At 41.5% G+C, this 26,832-nt stretch overlaps 1 protein-coding gene across 2 annotated transcripts in view; it reads left to right on the top strand.

Annotated features, from left to right (window-relative positions):
* ITGB8 (integrin subunit beta 8) overlaps nt 1–26,832 on the top strand; it is an 84,291-nt gene that overhangs the window by 43,340 nt on the left and 14,119 nt on the right. Inside the window, exons 7-10 of one of the 2 annotated variants that reach the window (XM_038770129.1) lie at nt 12,341–12,436; nt 17,525–17,614; nt 21,377–21,511; nt 26,129–26,534. In XM_038770129.1, coding sequence (XP_038626057.1) covers nt 12,341–12,436; nt 17,525–17,614; nt 21,377–21,511; nt 26,129–26,534 — 727 coding nt within the window. The remainder of the gene's footprint in view (nt 1–12,340; nt 12,437–17,524; nt 17,615–21,376; nt 21,512–26,128; nt 26,535–26,832) is intronic. The other variant, XM_038770131.1, reaches the window with a different exon arrangement.

The following is a 26,832-nucleotide window of genomic DNA, read 5'->3' on the forward strand; positions in this document are numbered from 1 at the left end:
TGAAGTGACTTGCCCATGGTCACACAGCAGCTAATCCCAGCTCCACCACTTGTTGCTGTGTGACCCTGGACAAGTCGCTTCACTTCTCTGTGCCTCAGGTACCTCATCTGTAAAATGGGGATTGAGAATGTGAGCCCCACATGGGACAGGGACTGCGTCCAACCTGATTTGCTTGTATCCACCCCGGTATATAGTACAGTGCCTGGCACATAGTAAGTGCTTAACAAATACCACAATTATTCCCCCAAGACTATTAGCATGTTGTGGGCAGGGATTGTGTCTGTTTATTGTCATGTTTTACTCTCCCAAGCATTTAGTACAGTGCTCTGCACACAGTAAGCACTAAATAAATATGATTGAATGAATGAAAGTTATAGAGCCGGGATTAGAAGTCAGGTCTCCTGATACCCAGGCCAGAACTGAGCTAAAATCTCTCTCTGCGGATCAGCAATGGGTATCTCTTGAGAGATGTAATAAGGCCTAAAATGAATTGACCACTTCATTAGCTTGTTGTTGTCTTGCTGGATTATAATAATATTAAATTAAGTATCAGTTCATATGTAGTCCTCTTTTTTATATTAATTAAATATTCAGATAATGGCTTGGATGATATAAAAGGCTTTTTCTTAACTCCATATGCCAGATTTTTCTGCTGAATACACGGACGGAGTTCTCTGACTCTGGAGGAGGGAATGAGTGGTGTTAAGTGGAATCCCAGGCCACTTAATACCATGCCAGTTTTCTGGATGTCTGCTTTGCTATGTAGGAAGAAATAAACCAGAGGATTTGGCTACCATAAGTTAAAAAATGGGAGATCTCTATTATATACATCATAATTTACAAATAAGAAACCACTATTTGTACATGTTTAAAATGCAGTAACCAAGCAGATCCCAGTCACCAGTAACAATTGAAAAAATGAATTTTACAACACCATAAAATAACCCTAAGGGTGAACCTGGGTTCATCCTTTTTTGAGATGCTTTGTATTTTTATTGATTAATTTCAGAATCCAATATTAATTAACAATCATATATTCATCATTCAAAATCTTCTGGGAAAAAATGGCTTAGTGGAGAGAGCCCGGGCTTGGGAGTCAGAGGACATGGGTTCTAATCCCAGCTCTGTCACTCCTCTGCTGAGTGACCTTGGGTAAGCCACTTAACTTCTCTGTGCCTCAGTTACCTCATCTGTAAAATGGGGATTAAGATTGTGAGCCCCAGGTGAGACAACCTGATTACCTTGTATCTATCCCAGTGCTTAGAACAGTTCCTGGCACATAGTAAGCACTTAACAAATACCATAATTATTATTAAAAAGGTGGCCTTTGTTACGATGGCAACTTGACTCCTTTTCCCCAGTGCTTAGTACAGTGCTTAGCACGCAGTAAGCTCTCAAAAAATGCAGTTGAATGAAAGTGGATACTTTCCTGGCAGTTTTCTCTGGTCTCCAAAGCCCATTGCATTACTTTAATTCTAGTCCTTCTCCTACATCTTGGGCAGAAATTGCCTCTGATGAACCATGGTGCCCTCCTCCTGCTCCTTTCTGATTTGTAAATTTACATCGAATAGGTCTCCAAGAAAGCGTGAGGGAAGAAGAATAATGTGTTGTCACTGCATTCCCTTGCCTCCTCCCTGTTGCCCTCCAAGAGCCTCTTATTTCTGTTCATTATTTTCCAAGTTCAGGAGAGCAATCTGGATTAGGTTAGGTAGAGGGGGAGTTTCATTTGGAGCAGCAGTGAGTTCACTGGAACTGGACAGCTCGCTGAGATGGGGGTAGTTTTGCCGGCCTAGTGAAAGGGATGACAGAAAGATAAAATGCAAGAAGCTTTATGAAGGAAGGAGAAAGGGCTCCAGTCAGGACAATTAATCCCTTCTATACTGTTGTCAACAGTGACTTAATTAAACATCTGCTATAAATTTGTATTGAAAGAGAAAATCTGCTTGACTGGATTTGGAATTTTCTCTTGAAACTTCTCCTTTCGCTGGGGAAATTTCCACGGGTTTGGAGAATACATTGGCCAGGCTTTGAAACCCAACCCTGGCCATTTACAAGATCTCATCAAAGTAGAATTTTCTAGTATTTGAATATATGTGCCCTTGCTTAATAGGGCTTCTGCTTCTAAGATTTTAAAAAACCAAATACAGCCCTGAAGACTACTTGCCTATTAGATATTTCTTTAGGCACAATGTTATGATGAGTTACGAGTAAATGATTAGAAACATATGGATTAAATTTCCTTTAAAATTTTCATGGGTTTAAAAATTAAGGGGGAAAATGCTTGGCACAGTGTGGTTAGATTTTGTAGAATCAAAAGCCTAACTAAAATAGGTTGCTGTTTTTAACATGGAGTACAGCTAGATTTACCCAATCGTACTTTTTTTGCAATGAGTTGATAGACTTTACACTGACTATCATACTTAACGTCAAATGTTTGAGCAAAATAGAGAAGCAGCGTGACCTAGTGGAAGGAGCACAGGCCTGAGAGTCAGAGAACGTGAATTTTAATCCCAGCACTGTCACTTAATAATAATGATGGCATTTGTTAAGCGCTTACTATGTGCAAAGCACTGTTCTATGCGCTGGGGGGATAGAAGGTGATCAGGTTGTCCCATGTGGGGCTCACAGTCTTCATCCCCATTTTACAGATGAGGTAACTGAGGCTCCGAGAAGTTAATGACTTGCCCAAAGTCACACAGCAGACATGTGGCAGAGCCTGGATTCGAACCCATGACTTCTGACTCCAAAGCCCATGCTCTTTCCACTGAGCCATGCTGCTTCTCACTTGCCTGCTGTGTGGCCTTGGGGAAGTCACTTAACATTTCTGAGCCTGAGGATCCTCATCTGTAAAATGGAGATTAACTCCTACTCTCTTCTACCTAGACTGTGAGTCCCTTAAGGGACAGGGACTGTGTCCAATCTAATAACCTTGAATCTACCCCAGCGCTTAGAACAGTGTGCTATTTTGCTATTTCCTAAGCACTTATTATGTGCCAAGCACTGTACACAGGGTGAGGTAATCGATCGTATTTATTGAGTACTTACTGTGTGCAGAGCTCTGTACTAAGCGCTTGGGAAGTACAAGTTGGCAACATATAGAGACGGTCCCTACCCAACAAGGTAGATACAAGATAATCAGGTCCCACATGAGGAGCGCGGTCTAAGTAGGAGGTACAACAGGTATTGAATCCCTATTTTGCAGATGAGGGAATTGAGGCACAGAGAAGTTAAGTAACTTACCCAAGGTCACCCAGCAGGTAAATGGCAAAGCTGAAATTTAGTACTCAAGTCAGTCAATTATCATCAGTCAGTCTTATTTATTGACTGCTTACTGTGTGTGGACCACTGTATTAAGCACTTGGAAGAGTACAATACAACAATAAACAGACATATTTCCTGCCCAGAGTGAGCTTATAGTCTAGAGGAGGAGACAGATATTATAAATGACAGATATGTGCATAAGTGCTGTGGGGCTGAGAGCGGGGATGAACACAAGTCCTCTGACCTAGACCTGGGCTTTTTCCACAAGGCTACGCTGCTTTTCCTATTAATTAATTTTTCCTTAATTAACTGCCCAAAACGAGCACTGAAGCATGGCTGATAACAGGACGGGTCTATTGGTGAAGGCTTGTGTGGAGAACAGGACACCTAAGCAGTTGCTGTCCAGAAAATTAAAAGGGGCACACGGGAACCAGGAGAACAGAACGTACGATTTAAAGACAGAATGAAGTGCAATATGAGACCCAGGAGTGGACTCATAAATTGTATTTATTGAGAGCTTATGGTGTGCAGAGCCCTGTATTAAACGCTTGGGAAAGAACAATGCAACAATGAGCAGACACATTCCCTGCCCATAACGAGTTTACAGTCTAGAGAAGTGTTGCAGGATCACAGCAGGAAATAGCCTGACCTAGCAAGAAGTAACGAGGAGACGGGTTGCCCTTCCCGACCACTTTGTGTAGGTCGGACTCACAAGAAGCCGCCCCAAGCCTTGTGCGGAACACTGTACTGAGCCCTTGGCATAGTGGATAGAGCATGGGCCTGGGAATCAGAGGGTCGTGGGTTCTAATCTTGGCTCTGCCACTTGTCTGCCGCATGACCTTGGGTAAGTCACTTCACTTCTCTGGGTCTCAGTTATTTCATCTGGAAAATGGGGACAGCGACTGTGAGCACTATATAGGATAGGGACTGTGTCCAACCCGATTTGTCCACCTCAGCACTTATTACAGTGCCTGACACATAGTAATAATAATAATAATTATGGCTTTTATTAAGCACTTACTATGTGCAAAGCACTGTTCTAAGCTCACTTAACAAATACCATAATAATAATATAATTATTATAGTAATAATATGGTATTATATTATTAGAGTTGCAATTCATATTAATGTCTGTCTCCCCGTGTAGACTTGCTATGGGCAGGGAACATGTCAGCTAATTCTGTCATACTGTACTCTCCCAAGTGCTTAGTACAGCGCTCTGCACATCTTAAGTGCTCAATAAATATGACTGATTGATTGATGGCTTGACTGGTAGACAGGATCCTTGCCCTCAAGGAAATTACAGAGTAGTAGAAAAATGGACAGTACCTGAATAGGCCAAAAACATGAGAGGAAGGCTCATTCCCCCATCAGTCTTTTTGGCCACACTCATAATAATAATGATGATGATGGTATTTGTTTAGCGTTTACTATGTGACAGGCACTGTACTAAGTGCAGGAGTAGATAAAAGCAAACTGAGTTGGATAGGCCCGTGCTCTATCCACTACGCCATGCTGCTTCTCATGCACATAGGCAGGATTTCACTGTGTTTATGGCATTTGTTAAGCACTTACTATGTTCCAGGCAGTGTACTGAGTGCTAATGTAGATCCAAGCTAATCAGATTGGACACAGTCCATGTCCCACATGGGGCTCACAGTCTTAATCCCCATTTTACAGGTGAAGTAGCTGAGGTACAGAGAAGTGAAGTGACTTGCCCAAGGTCACCCAGCAGACACGCGGCAGAGTCAGGATTAGAATTCAGGTCCTCTGCCTCCCAATCCCATGATCTTTCCCTAGACCACGCTGCTTCCCAACCTCTTATTGTCAGTAGTTTCACCTACAAAAATGAAAAACTCAGTGTTTTCATAGGTGTGTGTTTAGACAATGGCTACATCCACTCTTAAATTTCTATGTCAGGGCAATCAAGGACACAGTTACAGTTCTCCTCCATTTTCTCTGTAAAATAAGATAATGGCTGAAGCCAATGAGACATTTATAAAGCAACGGAGGTCACTGTGGAGCTGTAAAATGCAGTCACAAATCAAATCACTCCTGGCAGAAGTCACAGAGGCCAGGACTGTATAATGTTCTTTCTGGTGTTAGAGCAATCCCCACTGTTGCTATAATAGTTAAATATAGATTAATATTGTCATTTCAATCTTGGGTTTCAGAAGGATATAACTTTGGCCTTAAATTTAGCTCCAGGATTGATCTCGGCAAGTAAACTCTTAAGTCTGGTAATACTTTCTAAGCTTCTTTTTGCAAAAGGCATTTAAACCACTTAAAAGACTTTATTCCTGCAAAAATGTGTCTAAACTGAAGACCGATGGGTCTTTACATAACTTGGTAGCCTAGTTTTTAAAAAACAAGTTGTTCTGCTCAAAAAAAGAACTCAGTTTTAAGGGTTTGTAAATACCTGTTTGAAGTAGATAGACACAACCATGGTTAGGGCAAAAGTGAAACTAATGTATTTAAGCCTTTGACCGTGTGCAATTGCCAAAACAAATTAGCATTAACCAAAATCCATTCATTCATTCATTCAGTTGTATTTATTGAGCTCTTACTGTGTGCAGAGCACTGTAATAAGCACTTGGGAAGTACAAGTTGGCAACATATAGAGACAGTCCCTACCCAACAGTGGGCTCACAGTCTGGTAAAATTTGGCCATAAAGAAAATGGAACTGGTATGTGATGGGAGAAGGAGAGGAAAAGACTGAGGGAAGCTTGGACTTGAATCACATGGTACTGAGCAAAATTTTTTTCATTTCATCAACAGGTCTCCTGCAATAGAGACATGGTGAAAATTAAAACAAATAATGCAGATGGAGTTTATATTCATGCTGAGATTATTGTTATTGCTATTATTATTATTGTTGTTATTATTTTATTTGTTTAGCACTTAGTATGTGTCAAGCATTGTTCAATGTGCAGGGCTAGATACAAGATAAGCAGGTTAGTCGCAGTCCCTGTCCTGCATGGGGCTCCCAGTCCAAGTAGCAGGGAGAACAGATATTGAATCCCCATTTTACAGTTGAGGAAACTGAGGCACAGGTAAATTAAGTGACTTGCCCAAGGTCACAGAGCAGGCCATTGACAGAGGCAGAATTAGAACCTAGGTCCTCTGACGCCCAGGCCCATTCTCTTTCCACTAGGTCCTGCTGTTCCTCATGCTTGAAAGGAGACTAGGGCTTTACCTCCTGTGCAAGGGTAAATAATGTTTACACTCATGATTAGTGTTAATTCTCCTGTTCAAGCAACAGAAAAGTGCTCCCAAATTTGGGTATACATACATATGTGTACAGCTACAGAGTGTATAGTTTGTCTCATTTGAAGATGACACCATTCATTGCTTAAGCGTTGTTAAGAAGATTGATGCATGACTCACAATCAATCTTATTTATTAAGCACTTACTGTGTGCAGTGCAATGTACTAAGCACTTGAGAGAGAGTACTGGAATGCCCTCCCACTTCATATCTGACAGATAATCACTCTCCACTCCTTCAAAACCTTATTAAAATCACATCTCCGCCATGAAGCCTTCTCTAAGTAATCCATCATTTCCTTTTCTTCCACCACCTTCTATGCTACTCTTGCAGTTGGGTTTGCGCCTTTTATTCTTACCTCCCTCAGCCCTACAACACTTCCATACATATCTGTCATTTATTTATATTAACGTCTGCCTCCCCATCTAGACTGCAAAATCACTGTCAGCAGGGAACATATCTACCAACTCCTTGGTGTCCACCCCAAAGCCTGTGTGTCCAGGCAGTCATCCCATTTCTTTTTGCTGTATGCTTAAATGATCTGTCTTCTGCTTCTGTCTCCCAACTGTCTGCTTCTAGGGCACCTCAAACAAGATCTTCACAGGATCTTTGAAGCTTTTCTTTTATCCATCCCATTTCCAGTGTCCCTCCTTTCACCTCACATAAAGTGATTGTTTGAGTATCCTATCCAGGTAAAAGTAGAATGGGATGAGGTGTGCTTCGATGTTGGTGGTCTGACTGTGTTCTAGGACCACAAATAAGCTATGAAATTGGAGTTGCTTAGTGAAAGGAACTTATGTGGTATCAACCTTATTTCTCATGGCATAAGGGAGCATAGTAGATAGAGCAAGGGCCTGGGGGCCACTTGTCACTCCGCCACTTGTCTGCTGTGTGACTTTGGGCAAGTCACTTCACTTCTCTGGGCCTCAGTTAGCTCATGTGCAAAATGGGGACTGAGACTGTGAGTCCCACGTGGGACAACCTGATTACCTTGCACATAGTAAGCGCTTAACAAATACCATAATTATTCATTATTTTTATTATTATTGGGCCATTTTGCTTGTTCGGCACCATGCAGAGTCTCTCAAGATCTTCGCACTTAGCCTTTAGCATCAGAATATAGACCTGGAAGTTAGAGGACCTGAATTCTAATTCTGCAGCACCTGCTGTATGACCTGGGGCAACCTCTGTGACTCAGTTCTCTCATCTGCAAAATGGGGATTCAATGCCTGTTTCCCTTCCTCTCTAGCCTGTGAGCCCCATATGGGACCTGATTATCTTGTATCCACCCCAGTTCTTAGTACAGTGCTTGGCAAATAGTGATTGCTCAACAAATACCATTATTATTTTTGTTATTATTATTATTATCATCATTATTAGCTTCATAACAGGGGGCCTTTTACAGGGGACAGAATCAATAATAATAGTGGTATTCGTTATATGTGCCAAGCACTGGAATAGGTACAGAATAATTAGGTTAAATACAGGTCTCATTGTCCAAGTAGTTGGGAGAACAGACATTGAATCCCCATTTTACAAATGAGAAAACTGAGGCACAGAAAACTTAAGCTACTTGACCAAGGTCATACAGTGGGCAAGAGGAAGAGTCAGGATTAACACCTAGGTCCTCAGACTTCTAGGCCCGTGATCTTTTCACTAGGTCATGATGCTTCCTGTGAAACAAGGAGCTTATATTTAAATGGATAACAACGTATTTTAAAGAAAAACAAATGCAAATTTCACAAATTTCTCTGGGACCTTCAATGTCAAAAAAGGTCCTGGGCCTGTGGAGCTCGTCTCCTCTTTGTGCCCCCAAAGGGAAAACACATATTTCCGAAGCACTTAATTTCCTCTCTAACAAAACGTGAACATAAGTAAATCCAGTTTTCTTCCCAGACGTTCCAGAGGGACCATTAGTGGGTTTGCGTTACCAGAAAAAAACCAGCCATATTGGAGGAAGAGGGATTTAAGTTGGAAGCAAAATGCTCTGGAAATATTTTTAGACTTGCACTCCAGACACAATGACACACAAATAGAACCAAAGCAGGATTCTTACTGCTTAGCAGCAGTGGGGCCTAATGAAGCCTGGGTGTCAGAGAACCTGAGTTCTAATCCTGGCTCCACCACTTACTAGTTGTGTGACCTTGGGTGAGTCACTTAACTTCTCTGTGCCTCAATTTCCTCATCTGAGAAAATGGGGATTCAATACCTGTATTCTCTCTTACTCAGACTGTGAGTCCCATGTACTTAGTACAGTGCATGACACATAGTAAGCATTTAACAAATACTACAAGTAAATCATTACTTTTAAAAAAATATACCAAGCAGAGAAGTAAATACTACTGCCACACAGATTTCCAGGCACTGTACCTACAGAACCCCAAGCCAAAATGAAAAGGAGGGGAGATGTACCTGAGTCAATGTTCAAGTGATAGTACATGTATGGTATGTGGCAGAATATTGCAGGAAATTATTTGTACACAAGTGCTTAGGTGGCACAGAAGAGTGGAATTAGCTGTTGAGGCACTTAGGCAGCTGACAGTTAATCTGATAAATGCAGTAATTTTATCAGAGAAGACCTGGACAAGCTGCTGCATTTGGAGTTTTCTTCCTCTCTTCTTGAACCTGGGCCTTAGGACAGAAGTATGGACTCCTCCAAGGGTACTAATGGGATTTATTAAGCATTTTTTGTGGACAGAGCACTGTAGACAGATCCCTAAGGCACAAGCAAACAGTACTTCCCATGTTCCCATTTTCCCAGTTACTTCTATGATGTTATTTGAGGCCCTACTGAGAGCTCACCTCCTCCAGGAGGCCTTCCCAGACGGAGCCCCTTCCTTCCTCTCCCCCTCTCCATCCCCCATCTTACCTCCTTCCCTTCCCCACAGCACCTGTATATATGTATATATGTTTGTACATATTTATTACTGTATTTATTTTACTTGTACATATCTATTCTATTTATTTTATTTTGTTAGTATGTTTGATTTTGTTCTCTGTCTCCCCCTTTTAGACTGTGAGCCCACTGTTGAGTAGGGACTGTCTCTATATGTTGCCAACTTGTACTTCCCAAGCGCTTAGTACAGTGCTCTGCACAAAGTAAGTGCTCAATAAATACAATTGATTGATTGATTGATTTGAAGAAAACCTGAAGGCTTTTTAGGCACTAGAACCCTCAAATTGAGACCACAATAACTATGAAGCATTGTTGAGCTGAGTCACATCTGAAACTTCTCTGGTAAAATTATTGGGATTATCAGATTAACTGTCAGTTGCCTAAGTGCCCCAACAGCCCACTCTTCTGTGTCACCTAAGCACTTGTGTACACATAACCTCCTGCAATATTGTGCCACATACCATATGTGTCCTATCACTTGAACATCAACTCATGTATGTGTCCCCTTTTCCTTCTTCTGCCAATCTGTAAATTATTTCACTGTCTGGCTCTCCTTCTAAAGTTTCAGGTCCTTGAGGGCATGGATTGATTGATCAGTGGTATTTATTGATTGTGTGTAGAACATTGCTAGCTCTCAGTAGGGCCTCAAATAACATCACAGAAGTAACTGGAAAAATGGGAACATGGGAAGTACTGTTTGCTTGTGCCTTAGGGATCTGTCTACAGTGCTCTGTCCACAAAAAATGCTTAATAAATCCCATTAGTACCCTTGGAGGAGTCCATACTTCTGTCCTAAGGCCCAGGTTCAAGAAGAGAGGAAAACTCCAAATGCAGCAGCTTGTCCAGGTCTTCTCTGATAAAATTACTGCATTTATCAGATTAACTGTCAGCTGCCTAAGTGCCTCAACAGCTAATTCCACTCTTCTGTGCCACCTAAGCACTTGTGTACAAATAATTTCCTGCAATATTCTGCCACATACCATACATGTACTATCACTTGAACATTGACTCAGGTACATCTCCCCTAAACCCTTGGAAAAGTATGATATGATAGAGTTGGTAGATGAGATTCCACTGCCCACAGGAGTTTGCAGTCTGCGGGGGGAGTCCAACATGAAAATAAATTACAGATAGGGAAAATAGTAGAGGGTAGATTTGCACTGTGGAACTGGGGTAAGCATCAAAGTTGTTAAGGTGCAATAATAATAATTGTGGTATTTATTAACCACTTACTACGTGCCAAGCACTGTACTAAGCACTGGGGTAGATCCGAAAAAATCAGATTCTACATGGGGCTCACAGGCTAAGTAAAACGGAGAATAGGTATTGAATCCCCATTTTGCAGATGAGAGAATTGAGGCAGAAAGAACTCAGGTTTTCTGACTCTCAGGCTGTGCTCTTTCCCCTGGACTGTCCTATTTCATGCCATCAAGTACAAGTACATAGGCGCTGTAGAGAGTGGGGGGGTAAGGAAAATGAGGGCTTATTCAGGGAAGGCCTCTTGGAGGAGATATGATTTAGGAGGGTTTTGAAGGTGGAGAGAGTGGTGGAATGTAGGATGTGAAAAGGGAAGGAACTCCAGGCCCAAGGAGAACATGGGTAAGGGGTCGGCAGTGAGATAGACAACACTGAGGTACAGAGAGTAGTTTGGTGCTGCTAGAGGAAGACAGGGTGTAGCTTGAATTGCAGCCTGGCATAATGGCAAGAGCACAGGCTTCTGAGTCAGAGGATGTGGGTTCTAATCCCAGCTCTGTCGCTTGTCTCCTGTGTGTCTGCAGGCAAGTTACTTAACTCCTCTGTGCCTCAGTTACCTCATTTTTAAAATGGGGATCAAGACTGTGAGCCCCACACGGGACAGAGACTATGTCCAATCTGATTACCTTGTATCTACCCCAGTGCTTGGCACATAGTAAGTACCTAACAAATACCATCATTATTTATTATTATTAAGAGATCAGCAAGGTAAGATAGGAGCAAGAGAGCTGTCATGTCATCTTTTGTACATATCTTTATATTCTATTGCTTCCTCCGGCACGTAATTTATTTAGTGTCGCTCTTCTAACAATACTGTAAGCTCCTTGCGAGCAGGGATCATATTTGCTATCACTAATTGTACTCTCCCAAACACTTAATACAGTGCTGCATATTCATTCATTCATTCATTCATTCAATCGTATTTATTGAGAGCTTACTGTGTGCAGAGCACTGCACTAAGCGCTTGGGAAGTACAATTTGGCAACATATAGAGATGGTCCCTACCCAACAGTGGGCTCACAGTCTAGAAGAGTGGGCTCACAGTCTAGCATATCCAATAGATGTTAATAAATACCATTGATTAACTCGATTGTACTCTTCCAAGTGCTTGCTCCTCAACCAGTAGGTGCTCAATAAATGCATTTGATTAACTCTATTATACTCTCCTAAGTGCACAGTCCAGTGCTCGGCACTCAGTAGGCGTTTAGTAAATAGGATTGATTGATATCCCTTTTGGGTTTTTCTAAGCTCTTAATACACAATGTTATGGACATGATAGGCACCCACTAAGCAGTACTGATCGATGTAGTGAGTGACTGATTAAAAATTAGCAACCCATAACAGCAATTGCTTGGACTCCTTTATATGAAATAGTGTGCTAGGTGGCACTCCCAAAACTTAGTGAGCTAGAATTGTTCTTACCGTCTTGGGCTTTGCGCTTGAGAGATTGTCTCTGTGGCATTCACACAAGGCAGAAACTAAATCAATAAAGTTACTTTTTTTAAAAAGGAGGTAGTTTAAATATCTAGAATAACATTAAAATAATTTTAATGTAAATTACCATAGAGTGAATTGTCCTTTTTTTCAGGAAAAAGTGTTAAACATGTAATTAATCTATTAAATTCAAGTCCTTCCTTTGCTTCATTTTGGTTTGTTTTACAGGAACACCCGTCCCTAGGGCAACTTGCTGAAAAATTAATAGATAATAACATCAATGTCATTTTTGCAGTTCAAGGAAATCAGTTTGATTGGTACAAGGTATGTTAAATGAAAAATTTGAATATATGATGTATACTTTTTCTTCTTAACCTGAAGTCATTTTATAATGACAGTAATTTTATATATAAGATAGGATTGAAAATGCTCCCTGACCCAAATTGGGGTTCACACACTTATAGGGAGGGAGAACTGGGATTTAATTGCCATTTTACAGATGAGGAAACTGAGGCAGAGAGCTGTTAAGTGACTTATCTAAGGTCACAAAGCAGGCAAGTGACACAGACAGGATTGGAACCTAGATCCTCTGATTCCCAGACCTATGCTCTTTCCACTACTTCCAACTGCTTTCTTTTGGGGAAATTAACAAATCAGTATTTACAAACCAGTTTATCAGTGGGAAACACAGAGATGCATCCCAGCCCCTTCTATCAACTCCCTTTGTGCTCCCATTCAGGGATAAAGTTATGGAATCATGCATGCTGCTTTGATGCCTTGGGACATTCGTGGGCTCCTCCTCTGTCTCCCACCCCCTAACTGTGGAGGGTCCCTCAAGGTTCAGTTCTGTCTCCCCTTCTAGTCTCCATCCACACCCACTCCCTTGGAGAACTCATTCGCTTCCATGACTCCAACTAAGATTCCTAAATCTACATCTTCAGCCCTGATCTCTTTCTCTCTCTGCAGCCTCACATTTTCTCCTGCTTTCAAGACATCCCTACTTGGATGTCCTGCAATCACCTCAAACTTAAGAGAAGCAGCGTGGCTCAATGGAAAGAGCACGGGCTTTGGAGTCAGAGGTCATAGATTCAAATCCCGGCTCCGCCACTTGTCAGCTGTGTGACTTTGGGCAAGTCACTTAACTTCTCTGTGCCTCGGTTACCTCATCTGTAAAATGGGGATTAAGACTGTGAGCCCCGTGTGGGACAACCTGTTCACCTTGTAACCTCCCCAGTGCTTAGAACAGTGCTTTGCACATAGTAAGCGCTTAATAAGTGCCATTATTATTATTACTATTAACATGTCCAAAACAGAACTCCTTATCTTCTTACCCAAACCCTGTCCTCTCCTTGACTTTCCCATCACTGCAAATGGCACCACCATTCTTCCTGTCTCAAAAGCCATTAACCCTAGCGTTGTCCTTAATACCTCTCTCTCATTCAAGCCACATAATTAATTTATCACTAAATCCTGTTGGTTCGACCTTCACAACATTGTTAAAATCCATCCTTTCCTCACCATCCAAACCTCTGCCGTATTAATCCAAGCACTTACTTATCCTATCCCACCTCGATTACTGTATCAGCCTCCTCACTGACCTCCCTGGCTCCTGTCTCCCCACTCCATTCCAAACTTCACTATACTGCCTAGATCATTTTTCTACAAAAACATTCGGTCCAAGTTTCCCCATTCTTCAAGGACCTTCAGTGGTTGCCCATCCACCTCCGCGTAAAACAGAAACTCCTTATTATCACCTTTAAAGCACTCAATAAACTTACCCACTCCTATCTCACCTCTCTACTCCCTTACTGCAACCCAGCCCACACACTTTGCTTCTCTAAAACCAACCTACTCACTATAACTCATTCTCATCTATCTTGCCATTGACCTCTCACCCACATCTTGCCTCTGGCCTGGAATGCCCTCCCTCTTCATATCTGACAGACAATTCCACTCCTCATCTTCAAACCCTTTTTGAAGACACATCATCTTCAATAGGCCTTCTCTGACTAAGCCCTCATTTTCTCCATTCCCACTCTCTTCTGCATCACCCTGACTTGCTCCTTTTATTCACCACCCTGCCACTCAGGGCTTTTGTACCTATCTGTAATGTATTTATTTATATTAATGTCTATCTCCCCCTTGTTGTGGGCAGGGAATGTGTCTGTTAGATTGTTATGTTGTACTTTCCCAAGCACTTAGTACAGTGCCCTGCATACAATAAACGCTGAAAAAGTAAGACTGATTGTAGGAGCATTGAAAGCCAAATACAAAGGCAAGTTCAATCCCCTGGAAAACAGCAACACACACAATGCAAGTATTGTGCATTTGCTCATGAGTTCATGAGTCACCCAAATACAGTAAGCTGGTTTTTCTTGTCAGTTGTCATCAAAAAGCACACATAACCCTCCTTGTTCAACACCCCTGCACTATTAAGTAGGTACAATTGGTAGTATTCACGGAGCACTTACTCTGTGCAGAGCACTGTACTAAGTGCTTGGGAGAACATAAAAGAGTTAATGGACATGCTGCCTGCACTCACGGAGTATACAATCTAGTGGAGGGGAGACAGACACAAAAATAAACTATAGGTAGGGGGAAGCATTAGAGTATAAAGCCAATATGCCTGACTATGAGGTGGGGAGGGGATTTAGGTCCCCAAATGTTTAGGTGATGCTGAAGTGGCAGTAGAGGGGGAAACAGGGTGTGGAGATGAGAGACTAATCAGGGAAGGCTTTCTGAAGGAGGTGTGATTCCAGAAGGGCATCATTCTTTCAATTTACTTTCTCCTAAACTATATGCAAGCAGTTCTTTCTCCATAGCTGTGAATTTTAAGTGTGAAAAACAAATCACTCAGGCATTGAATGTTGACATTCACCCCACCCTCAGCCCCACAACACTTATGAACACATCCTTACACTCTGCCATTCCCCCTATCAGTCAATCAATCAATGGTATTTATTGAGTGCTTACTGTGTGTGGAGCATGGTACTAAACACTTGTGAGAGTACAGTGCCACAGAATTGGTATACACATTCCCCTCATTCATTCATTCATTCAATCGTATTTATTGAGCGCTTACTGTGTGCAGAGCACCGTACTAAGCACTTGGGAAGTACAAGTTGGCGACACATAGAGACGGTCCCTACCCAACAACGGGCTCACAGTCTACAAGGAGGAGATAGACAACAAAACAAAACATGTAGATGGGTGTCAAAACCATCAGTCTAGAGGGGGAGTCAGACATTAATAGAAATAAACAATTTATGGATATTCATTCAATCGTATTTATTGAGCGCTTACTGTGTGCAGAGCACTGTACTAAGTGCCTAGCACTGCATATAAGTGCTGTGGGGCTGAGGGTGGGTTGAGTTTATCTGTATTTCATTTAAATGTTTGTCTCCCCTCATAGACTGTAAGCTCCTTTTGGGCAGGGATCTTATCCTCCAACTCTACTGTATTGCACTCTCCCAAGTACACACTAAGTAAATTTATGCATGCTACCATTCATTGTTAGATCTGGCTTTTGTGAGGGACTCGGAGAACCTTTTCCAGATGGGGTGGCCTGTTGTTTTGAAATCTGGGACTGTCCTGGAGCCACAGTTGAATTGAATCAGCCTCTAGACTGCAAGGTCATTCTCTACACTGTAAGCTCCTTGTGGGCAAGGAACATATCTACCAATTCTGTTGCACTGTACTCTCTTAAGCACTTAATACACGGCTCTGCACACAGAAAAATGCTCAATTAATATCCCTGATTGATTGTTTAATTCAGCCAACTTTTCATCCCATAAAGTGAACACCATTTCTCACAGCCACAAACCCAAAAGAATACCATTACATTGAAAACCATTTGAAATTATTCCTGAATGTTGCAACGCTTAACCCAACGTTTTTGGCAGGCTGGTCTTTCAATAAATCCATCAATGGTAGTGATGGAGGGCCTAATAAGTGCTACAAGCTATATCATGTACTTGGCAGAAAGGAAGCAAAGCAAGACTCATATTTACTGCCCTCTGGAAACTTTACAGTCTAAAAGAGGAGACCAAAAAAATAGACAAAAATCATTTACAAATAGTGAGAGCAGTAGGAAGGACATGGAAATATCTGTAAGCATAAATATTTCAATCAATAATTGAATAAACATTACAAATCAATAAAAACATACATGTAGGTAAGAATAAAATGTAAAAGTCTTAAGGGTTGGGATTGGGTTGACATGACTGAGTTGTTGGGAATTAATCAGGAAGCAATGTGGCCTAGTGGAAAGAGGGAAAGCTTGGGAATCAGAGTATCTGGGTTTTAATCCCAGGTCCTCCATCTGCCTACTGTGTAATCTAGGGCAAATCACTTAACTTCTCTCATCTGTAAAATGTGAATGAAATTCCCTTGCCCCCTCCCCCTTTATTGTGAGCCCTACCTGGGACAAGGACTGTCTCCAACCAGATTATATTGTATCTACCCCAGTGCTTAGAAGAGTTTTTGGCACATAGTAGGTGCTTTAAAAATTATTGTTAGTAGTAGTAATAATAATAAAGGCTTCCTGAAAGAGATGGGATTTTAGGATGCCTTAGAAGACAGAGAGACCTGTGTTCTGACCAATTTGAGGAGGAGGGAGTTTTAGGATGGTGGAGAACTGCATGAATAAAAGAAGGGAGGTGAGAGAGTCAAGAGCAAGATTCAGTGAGAAGATGACTTTGGATAGAGAAAAGTGCCTAGAATTAATAAATATCCCTTGAGAAACACTGCATCCAGTCAGTGTGATATTGTGGGGAAGTGGGAACTTACAGTGATGTAACTGTTTCCTCCTCTCGTCCCTTTCCCCTAAAAGCTGCCATTCGGTTCCCCACGTTTTCCCCTGTTATTCCATGACACAAAATGTCTGTTTCAGAAAGACTGGTGAGTTCTGTGTCTTTGACCATATGAATTACTGGGGGGTTGGTAGAGCAAGTACTGACCTTTAGGAGTAAGGCACAAACCTAGCTAGCTAGGACACAGTGAGAAGCAGCAAGGCCTACTGGAAAGAGCACTGGCCTGAGAGTCAGAAGGACCTGGGTTCTAATCCCAGCTCTGCCATTTGTCTGCTGTGTGACCTTGGGCAAGTCACTTAACTTCTCTGTGCCTCAATTGCCTCATCTGTAAAATGGGGATTAAGACTCCAAACCCCATGTGGGACAGGGACTGTGTCCAACCTGATTACCTTGTATCTACCCCAGTGCTTAGAACAGTGCTTGACACATAGTAAGTGATTAAAAATACCTTAATTATTATTATTATTATGTGGGACAGGGACAGTGTCCAACCTGATTTTCTTGTATCCACCCCAAAACTTAGTGCAGTGCCTAGCACATAGTAATAAATACCATTATTATTAATACAATTATCACTTCTAAATTGTGGCTGCTTTTCTAGGATCTTCTGAGTTTGCTGCCTGGCACAACTGCCAGACAAATAGAATCAAAAGCCGCAAACCTCAATGACTTGGTGGTGGACGCCTACCAGGTATGTGCCTGAAGGGTGTTTTTGGTTTGAAGTATTCCCCCGCCGTATTGAGTGAAACAATTTCCGGTGGTTGATTAAGTCCCACAGTCTTGTCATGTAGTGGTCTGTGTCAATTCACCCATTGACACATGGGTGAATGTGTCACCCATGCTTGTACAATCCATTGCCTTTACCAGAAATGGGGACATTTGTGATTCATAAGGAATAACTGGAACAAAACCACAATGTAGTATGGGAGCATAATGCAAATAGTAGCACAGGACGGAGAAAAGGAAAATACTTTGGAGGTCACTGTGAGGTTGGTAACAAGCTTCCGCCCAGACAGTCACCCCAGCCTAAACCCTTAGGCCATTCTAGACTGTGAGCCCGCTGTTGGGTAGGGACCGTCTCTATATGTTGCCAACTTGTACTTCCCAAGCGCTTAGTACAGTGCTCTGCACACAGTAAGCACTCAATAAATACGATTGAATGAATGAATGAATCCTGCCTGACCTCTGCAAACCTAGAAATAAGACCATCATCTATCACACACCAAAATAACTAAATTACTTGGGCAAGGTGGAGTTTTTTATACTAAATTTATATGAGCGTTTGGCTCACTTCCCTCTCCAAGCCATTCCAGGTTCTGATAAGATCCCCCTCTAACACCCCTCATAGGAGCTTTTAGCTCCCATCTCTGACTACATTTCCTGGGATCCCTCAACTCCCTGCCCTCCTGCATTTGTCTCCATTCAGCCAGAGGGGGAGACCGAGGGATAAAGGTATAATCCTGCTGAAACCCAGATTATCTTTAGGGGTCCTCAGAGCAGGACCTGACTGACTCCTGCCTTTTTTGTGTGTGACTTTGGGCAAATCACTTAACTTTTCTGGGCTTTAGTTTCCTCATCTGTAAAATCGGGATTCAGTACCTGTTCGCCCTCCTCCTTAAGCCACGATTCCTGTGGGGGCCAGGGAATGTCTGACCTGATTATTTTGTGTCTACTCCAACAATGAATTCAGTGCTTGGTACAGAGTATGTGCTTAGCAGTTATTACTATTCAATTAATCACATTTATTGGGCACCTGCTGTTTGCGGCACACTGGTCTAAGAGCCTGGGAGAATATGACAGAGTTGGGAGACATATTCCCCGCCCATGAGGAACTTACAGTCTAGAGGAAATTTACAAAAAAACAGACAGTGGGCTGGGAATCTGTTTCCCAGCTCGGTTGAATTGTACTCTACCAATTATGTAGTACAGTGCTCTGCTACAGTAACTGCTCAATAAAGCTCCTTGTGGTTAGAGAACAGGTCTACCGACACTTATATTGTACTCCTTACCCTTGGCTTTCCCCAACCCACTTCACCTCACTAGTCTCCTATCACAGACCAGCCTGCACCCTCCAACCCTCTAGCACTAACTTACTTGCTGTGCCCCAGTCTCATCTATTTCACCACTGACCTCTTTCCCCCATGACCTCCTCCTTGCCTGGAGCTCCCTCCACTCCATATAGGCCAGAACATCACTCTCTCCACCTTCAAAGCATTGTTAAGGTCACATCTTCTCCAAGAAGCCTTCCCAATTTATGCCATCTCTTCCCCCGCTAGCTCTTCCCTCTGCATCATCTATGCTCATGGATCTGTGATCTCTAGACAGTTGCCATTCTCCCCATCCCCAACCCCTCAGCACTTACAGACATATCTTTAAATTATATATTATAAATTACTTATTTATTCATATTAATGTCTGCCTCCCCCTCTGGGCTGAAAGTTTGTTAAGGGCAGGGAACATTCCTGCTAATTCTGTTGCATTGTGCTCTCCTATGTGCTTAATATAGTGCTCTGCACGTTGTAAATGTTCAATAAATACAATTGATTGACCTAATGATACTCTCCTAAGTGCTTAGTGCAGTGCTCTGCTCACTGGAAGCGCTCCACAAATCTGATTGATCGAATTCATTCATTCATGCAATCATATTTACTGAGTGCTTACTGTGTGTGGAACCCTGTAATGAGCACTTGGGAGAGCAGTAAACAGACACATTTAAATACCATTGAATGTAACAATAGCATTTATTGAGCAACCACTGCAATGATCATCATCAGCAGTATCTGTTGAGTGCCTTCCGGGGAAGTATCTGAATGTACTAAAACATCCTTCCCATTGACAATGTATAAGTAAATTTAATATGCCTTGGTGGCCAAACTGGGGCCCGTTTTCTAAAGATGAAGGCGAAGGCTTCAGTGGGAAGGTTTCTCTCCATGTTCTCCTGTTAAAGCTGTGGCAAACCCAGCTCATGTTAGTAGGCAGAAGAGCAGACCAAGAATATTAGGATTCTTTCCCATCAAATCAGTACTGAGACATCAGTCCAATGAATCCTAGGAGACTTCTCCGAAAGAGTCTATGATTCCATTTTCTGTGAAGCCAACCACAGTTCTGTGATTTGGGGAATGTATTGCTATCAACTTTATCAGCAAAACCCTTTCATTATTACTGAATAGTGTTTCTAAAGTGAAGCCCCCACATTCTTTTAAGAAGGTCCCTAATTGGAAAGCATGCTGGTAAGAGAGGAACCGAAAGGTTCCTTAGCTGACCGTGTTTTCCTTGGAAAATTTTCCGGTGCTTTCCTACTTTCTCCACCCGTCCCTTGCATTCTCCTGCCCAAGAAGCCTCCATTCCTCTTCCAATTACTCCCTTTGCTAGTTTGCGTTTTCGGTCAAAGAATTGGACTACTTTCCAAATTGTGCAAGGTCATAGTGATTGTGGTATCCAGATGAGCTTGGATTAATTGGAATGCACAGAAACATGGCACAAGCAAAGCATTTCCTTTGTAAGGCTGCTTTCTGCCTGATCAGAAGCCCTGCTTTGTGGCAAGGAAGAGATCGAATGGCAGGTGCGGTTGCTTTATTGAATCCTGGCAATTTCCAATCTCGCTGCCTGGCAGAAGAGTCTTTATGCCACTGGCAGGTTTTGCTGGGGAGAAAGGGCCTGAAAAATGAAAGAGAACCCTGCCGAAGCAGAAGCAGTCAAGGCCAGAAGTATTTATGATCACCCAAAGCTTGTGAAACCGAAATTCTCGGCTAAGCAGCTGCGGAGTGTCAGAAGTGTGTTCCAGATTTTCGGCCGTCAGGGGAGCTTGGAACATCTTGCCCTGGATGATGATCTATGTGCTCACACAGTCTCTTTTCAACTGTATTACTAAAGGAAAGCATTGTCATTAAAACAATGCCCATTTTTGGAAAACATAGACTCATTGAAACACATTTTAAATGAGCATAATACACAGGCGCAAAAATATGTGAAAAGAGCTGGCAACTTGTATGTGCATATGCTAATCCCTTTCTTCAGGATCTCTTGGTCATTCTTATGTGTTTGAAGTATAATTGGATCATTATGTAGAAAACAATGTCCTTATTCATTCTTTTATCCAGACAAACAAGCTTTCTTCAGTCAGCTGAACCATGTAGTCAAGTATTTTGTAGACCTTGAATATTCTACGCTCTTACTCATGGTCTGATGGAAAGAGCACGGGATTGGGTGTCAGAAGACCTGGATTCTAGTCCCAACCCTGTCAATGACCTGCTGACTGACCTTGGGCAAGTCACTTAGCCTCCTTGTGCCCTGTTTCTTCATCTCTCAGAGGAATAATAGCAATACCTGACTCTCCTTACCTCACAAGGGTATTGTGAGGATAGAATAGGATCACTGAAACACCATATAATGTGGAAGTTTTATTAGTCTGTGATAGTTCTAGGTTTCATAACTACAGATATTTCCTTTACAGAAACTCATTTCAGAAGTAAAAGTGCAGGTAGACCATCAGATTCCTGGTCTCCATTTTACTGTTGCAGCCATCTGTCCTGACGGTACAAGAAGCACAGGCATGGAAGGGTGCAGAAATGTGTCAAGCAATGATGAAGTATGTGGGATTTTTTTTCTTACTTCAAAAAAATCAATTGTGATATTTTTCCACAAAGTAAATTAAATTTACAGAACAATTGAAATGATTTGATGGGTAGATTTCCCTCCAGGAACTCCGTGTACTGTTTGAGCTATCAGTGGAGGATTTTATTCTGAATCTTCCCTTAGGCTGATATTTCAATCTCTTGAGTTATAAAGTCCCAGGGCACAGCTATCAAATGAGAGCTTTGACTTCAAATTGTCATCTAATCATGAATAGAATGCCACATCTCCTGGTCAATACTTGGCAAAACTGATACCCTACTACTGTATTAATTTTTCACACGAGCATAATGCAAGTCGAAGGAAGTTTAAGTGTCTAGAAGGCTAAAAGCCCCATGCGAAGCATGTGACTAATCCATTTGCATTGTCCTTATCGAATGGTTTATGTCCTGATGATTATTAGGGCTATAGCAGGTGGCTGTGCAGAAAGAATGAGATAGGTATAGGTGAAGAAGGAGACAAAGAACTCATCTAGAGAGAGTACAAAAGGAAACTTCATAGAGCCAATTAAATAACGTCTAATGTTAGATTAGATAAATAGGGAAAATGGCTCCAGAATGGAAATTTAAAAATGAGGAAATTGTCAGATTGGAGGAAGAAGAAAGACTAAAAAGTACAGGCAGGCTACCACAGAGAAAATCACAGCAAAATCATTCAATCCACATGACCAAGCATGGAACAGTCTATGGATGGCATATAGAGGGCTTTATTCAGCATAATATGCTTGTATAATTATGGCTACTAAGACATACAAGCTAACATAAATCTGGTCTTTCTTTCTAGGCAGTCTATCTTCTTAGGAATAGATAGAAGTATTGCTTTAAAATGCCACAGAAGGCATTTCCAGAAGTTGAGTACCTAGTCCTTTTGGCTTTATTACAGCTAATAACCAAAATTGACCTTTTTTCTATATAAGTCCCTCCTAAGCATTCTAGAGAGTAAACCTAGAATTGTTTATCAGGTTTTAAAAGAAAATTTTATAAATAAACTAGTACTTTTTTTCTGATTTTATGTGGCTATTATTTCTTCATTCTCTGGGGGCCTCTTTAAAAGACCAACTATATACATTTATCCAACAATATCTATTTTTTTCTTAAAAAAGAAGAGAAAGTAATTGGTTGGAATTTCATTTCTCTGTTTTACATAAGCATAAGCTCCTTGTGGGCAAGTATGGTGTCTATCAACTCTATTGTACCCTCCCAAGTGCGTAGTTTGGAAGGGAGAGCTTTAGAGGGGAGAAGGTGAGATCCAGAGTTTTATCCGCTGCTTGTTGAAGTGACACTTTAACTTTCGTTCAATTAAAAAAAAACCCTGGAGACTTTGATCAGAAGCCGAAGTTGGTTTGGGGGCTCAGTGTTGTAGCAGAAGCTTTGTTTCTCTCCCTAGCTTCATACAATACCATATCAATCCAGCTACAGTAAGCATTTAGTAAATACTACTGATTGAGAGATTGTAGAAGTAGTAATATAAATAAAATTTAATGAGCACTGACTGGAAGCAGCATAGCCTAGTGAATAGAGCACAGGCCTGGAAGACAGAAGGACCTGGGTTTTAATCCTGACTCCTCCACTTGTCCGCTGTGCAACCTTGGGCAGGTCACTTCACTCTCTGCACCTCAGTTACCTCATCTGTAAAATGGGATTAAGACTGTGAGCCCAGTGTGGGACAGGAACTGTGTCCAACCTGATTAACTTGTATCTATCTCAGCACTTTGAACAGTGCTTTGCACTGCCATCATTATTATTATGCCATCATTGTTATTATTTAATAGCAAATACCATAAAAAATACACTCTAATAAGCTCTTGGAAAGTACCGAATTTAGAAGTGACATGCCTCCATCCACAGAAAGCTTACACTGAAACAGGGCAACTCCTGAAACTTAGCTACTAGCCTCTTCTGAAGCTGGCCTCTTCTGTATCAATTCTCCTTTTAAAATTTTGTTGAAAATTTTGTTTTGAAAATTCATTTTCCTTATTTCTTACATGATTACTTTCCTTTGTTAAATTGTTCTCTTCTTCTTTTAACCAAATAGTACAAGCAGTATTCACTCTCTCTAAAAATCATATGCCCTCTTTCATTATATAAACTTTTTAGTTGTACTCTATTATTAATGTTGGCAGCATCCTATAGAGCAAACATTATTGTGTCCTAAATGTCTGTCAATCCTTAGGATACAAATACAAAAATTATATCTTTAAATGCAATTATCAAGCTTTACTGATTTTAAAATACACAGGTTCCCAGAAAAGTAAATATACATAGCTTTATAATACCATTTTATTAATCATAATATGTCTGGGCCAACATAGAAGATTGCCAAAAGTATGTTGTTTTCATTGTAATAGATCCCAGTCCCTCAAAAAATATCCTCGACTTTCAGACTTGCTAAAGTCACTGAAATGTTCTCTTAGTGAGCCAACTGATCCAAGAAAAAGTCAGCCCTTCATGTAATATCAAAAGGAAGAAAAGATTGACAGTAGAGAATGGCCAAACTATGCCAAGGAGAGCAATGTACAACAGGCAAAATCCATATTCCTGGGCTGATACAAGAGTCAGGGTGTCAGTTAGAATTACTGAAGATGGGTGGGGGGGTTGGAAGGGAAAGACAGAGGGGAGAAGGTGAGATCCCAAGTTTTATCAGTGGCTTGTTGAAATGACACTTTAACTTTTGTTTAATTAGAAAAACCCTGGATAATTTGATGGGAAGCCAGAGTTGGTTTGGAGGCTTAGCATTTTAGCAGAAGCTTTGTTTCTCTCCTTAGCTTCATAAGATACTATATCCACCCAGCTAGCCTGAGGCAAAATAAGTTTAGCAACTCAGTCGAGCATATTTAGAATTTTGACAGGAAACCTGTCATTTGAAAGGAGTCATTTCATTTGAAACACGAGTGGCCATTGAGTACCTCCTTATAATGTGTGAAATTGGAAGTTCTGCCCTGATTTGGGGCCTCTGGGTAATAGGAATGGAACCAATGACTGCCCGAGTATAAGCTCCTTGTGGGCAGGGATTATGTCTTCTTCATCTCTTGTAATAATAATAGTAATGATTACAATGAATAATTGTGGTATTTGTTAAGTGCTTACTACGTGCCAGGCACTATTCTAAGCGTTGGGGTAAATACATGCAAATCGGGTGACACACAGTCCCTGTCCCACATGGGACTCTCAGTCTCGATCCCAATTTTCTAGATGAGGTAATTGAGGCACAGAGAAGTGAAGTGACTTGCCCAAGGTCACACAGCAGACAAGTGGCAGAGCCAGGATTAGAACCCATGACCTCTTGGCTCCTAGGCCTGTGCTCTATCCAGTGTATCGTGCTGCTTCTCAGTGTGCCACGCCACTGTGCTTAGTAGAGTGCTCTGCACACAACAGGTGCTGAATGACTACTATTGGTTATCACAAGCAAGTCATTTTTAATCAGGTGGAAGCAATCACCCATGTTTGCTGGCTGAAATTGTCCTTCATAATAGACATTCTGTTCTGTCACCTTAGGTGAGTTCAAGCTGTTGAAACCTGACAATAGCACATTACCCCTCAGGTGCCACAGAGCTCAGGGGTTTCCAGGAAACGAAATATTCATCATCAAAAATACCTCAGGTTCCCAACCCGGGCAAACATATTAGAAAGTATTGTTTCACCAACCCTATGGATAAACCCAGGGGGTCCCATGTGGCCTGAGATACCACTATTATAACCAGAAGTTCTGGGGTCTGCCACACCACCCCCACCCTCTGACAAAAAAGGAGAGAGGGCAACAGATGCTCTCCAGTAGCAAGAACAGCAGAAAGGTTGTGGTAATTCAGCCCATCCAGGAGCTGTGAGGAGCCGAGTTGAACAAGTATACTCCCCTCCGGACAGTGATGAACTGTATTTCATAATCGTCATTTTGTTTTAGCTTATTTTAATGTCTCTTTCTTCCCCGCTAAATTTTAAGCTCACTGAGGGCAGAGATCATGTCTACTAATTCAATGGTATTTATTGAGTGCTTACTATGTGCAAAGTACTAAGCACACTGGGAGATTAAAATACAACAAAGTTGGTAGATGTGTTCTCTCTCCACAATGAGCTTACAGTCTACGATGTAATTTTATCATACTCTCCTAAATGCTGAGAACAGTGCTCTGCACAGAGATAGGGCTCAATAAGTATTTTTGATGGTTTTCTCTCTCACTCTTTCACACTTTGTCCCCTGAGCTTTTCAGATTGCGAACCCCTGATGGGCTGAATTCAGTGTTTCACAGGGACTGTGTCTGATTTATTCTCCCCAATACTTAAAACAATGCTTTGCCCATTGTAAGCCCTTTATGAATATTTTCATTCTGAGTTGATTGAGGGATGGAAAACTGCAGTCTGAGCCTTCAGTACCCAATGAGCAGTTTTACTTTCTATATCAACCAGAAAAGCAGTGTGCCCAGAGAAGGGCTCTGCCAGTTTGGATTAAAAGAAAACAGCTGCATAAAATTAACTGATATAAATGTCATATAGATGGTACATGTGATTATTACAAAATGGCAGAGTGCAGCTGAAGAAAAGAAAAATAATTAGAACCTCCTCAAATTTTATTTCCTCAGGTGGTTTTCAATATAACTGTGGCAATGGAGGGTTGCGAAGTAGCTGGAAAGAGAAGCTATGCGGTCATCAAGCCGATTGGTTTCAATGAAACCACTGTAGTTAATATATATAATAATTGTACCTGCCAGTGTCATGACAACAGAAGACACAAAGGAAATTGTGTAGAGGAAGCTTTTCTGGGCTGTCAAAGCTCTCATTGTGAAGACACGAACTGTGGTTCAGATGAAGATCAGTCTTCTCCTGAGAGTTGCAGAGTACACCAGGATCAACCTCCTTGCAGTGGTCGAGGAGTTTGCTTATGTGGAAAATGTTTATGTCACAAAACTAAACTGGGAAAAATACATGGGAAATACTGTGAAATGGATGACTTTTCTTGCCCATATCACCATGGAAATCTCTGCGCTGGTGAGTTCTAAAATGTAAAGGCACCTCTACTATTCCATTTCATTCATTTTGCTTATGTTTCATAATATTTTGTTTTATCTAAAAGCTAAATGAAAAAGGGCCCCATTTTCTCCACCAATGACAGTAACTGTGGTATTTCTTCAGCACTATATGCCAAGCACTGTATACCAAGCACTGAGGTAGACAGATGATAATTAGGTCAGACATAGTCCCAATCTCACACAGGGCCCACAGTCTTAGGGGGAAGGAAAACAGGTATTGAATCCCTTTTAGATTCAAGAAAACTGAGGAACCAAGA

The sequence above is a fragment of the Tachyglossus aculeatus genome, chromosome 2, assembly GCF_015852505.1.
Source record: "Tachyglossus aculeatus isolate mTacAcu1 chromosome 2, mTacAcu1.pri, whole genome shotgun sequence".
Taxonomy (NCBI): Eukaryota; Metazoa; Chordata; class Mammalia; order Monotremata; family Tachyglossidae; genus Tachyglossus; species Tachyglossus aculeatus.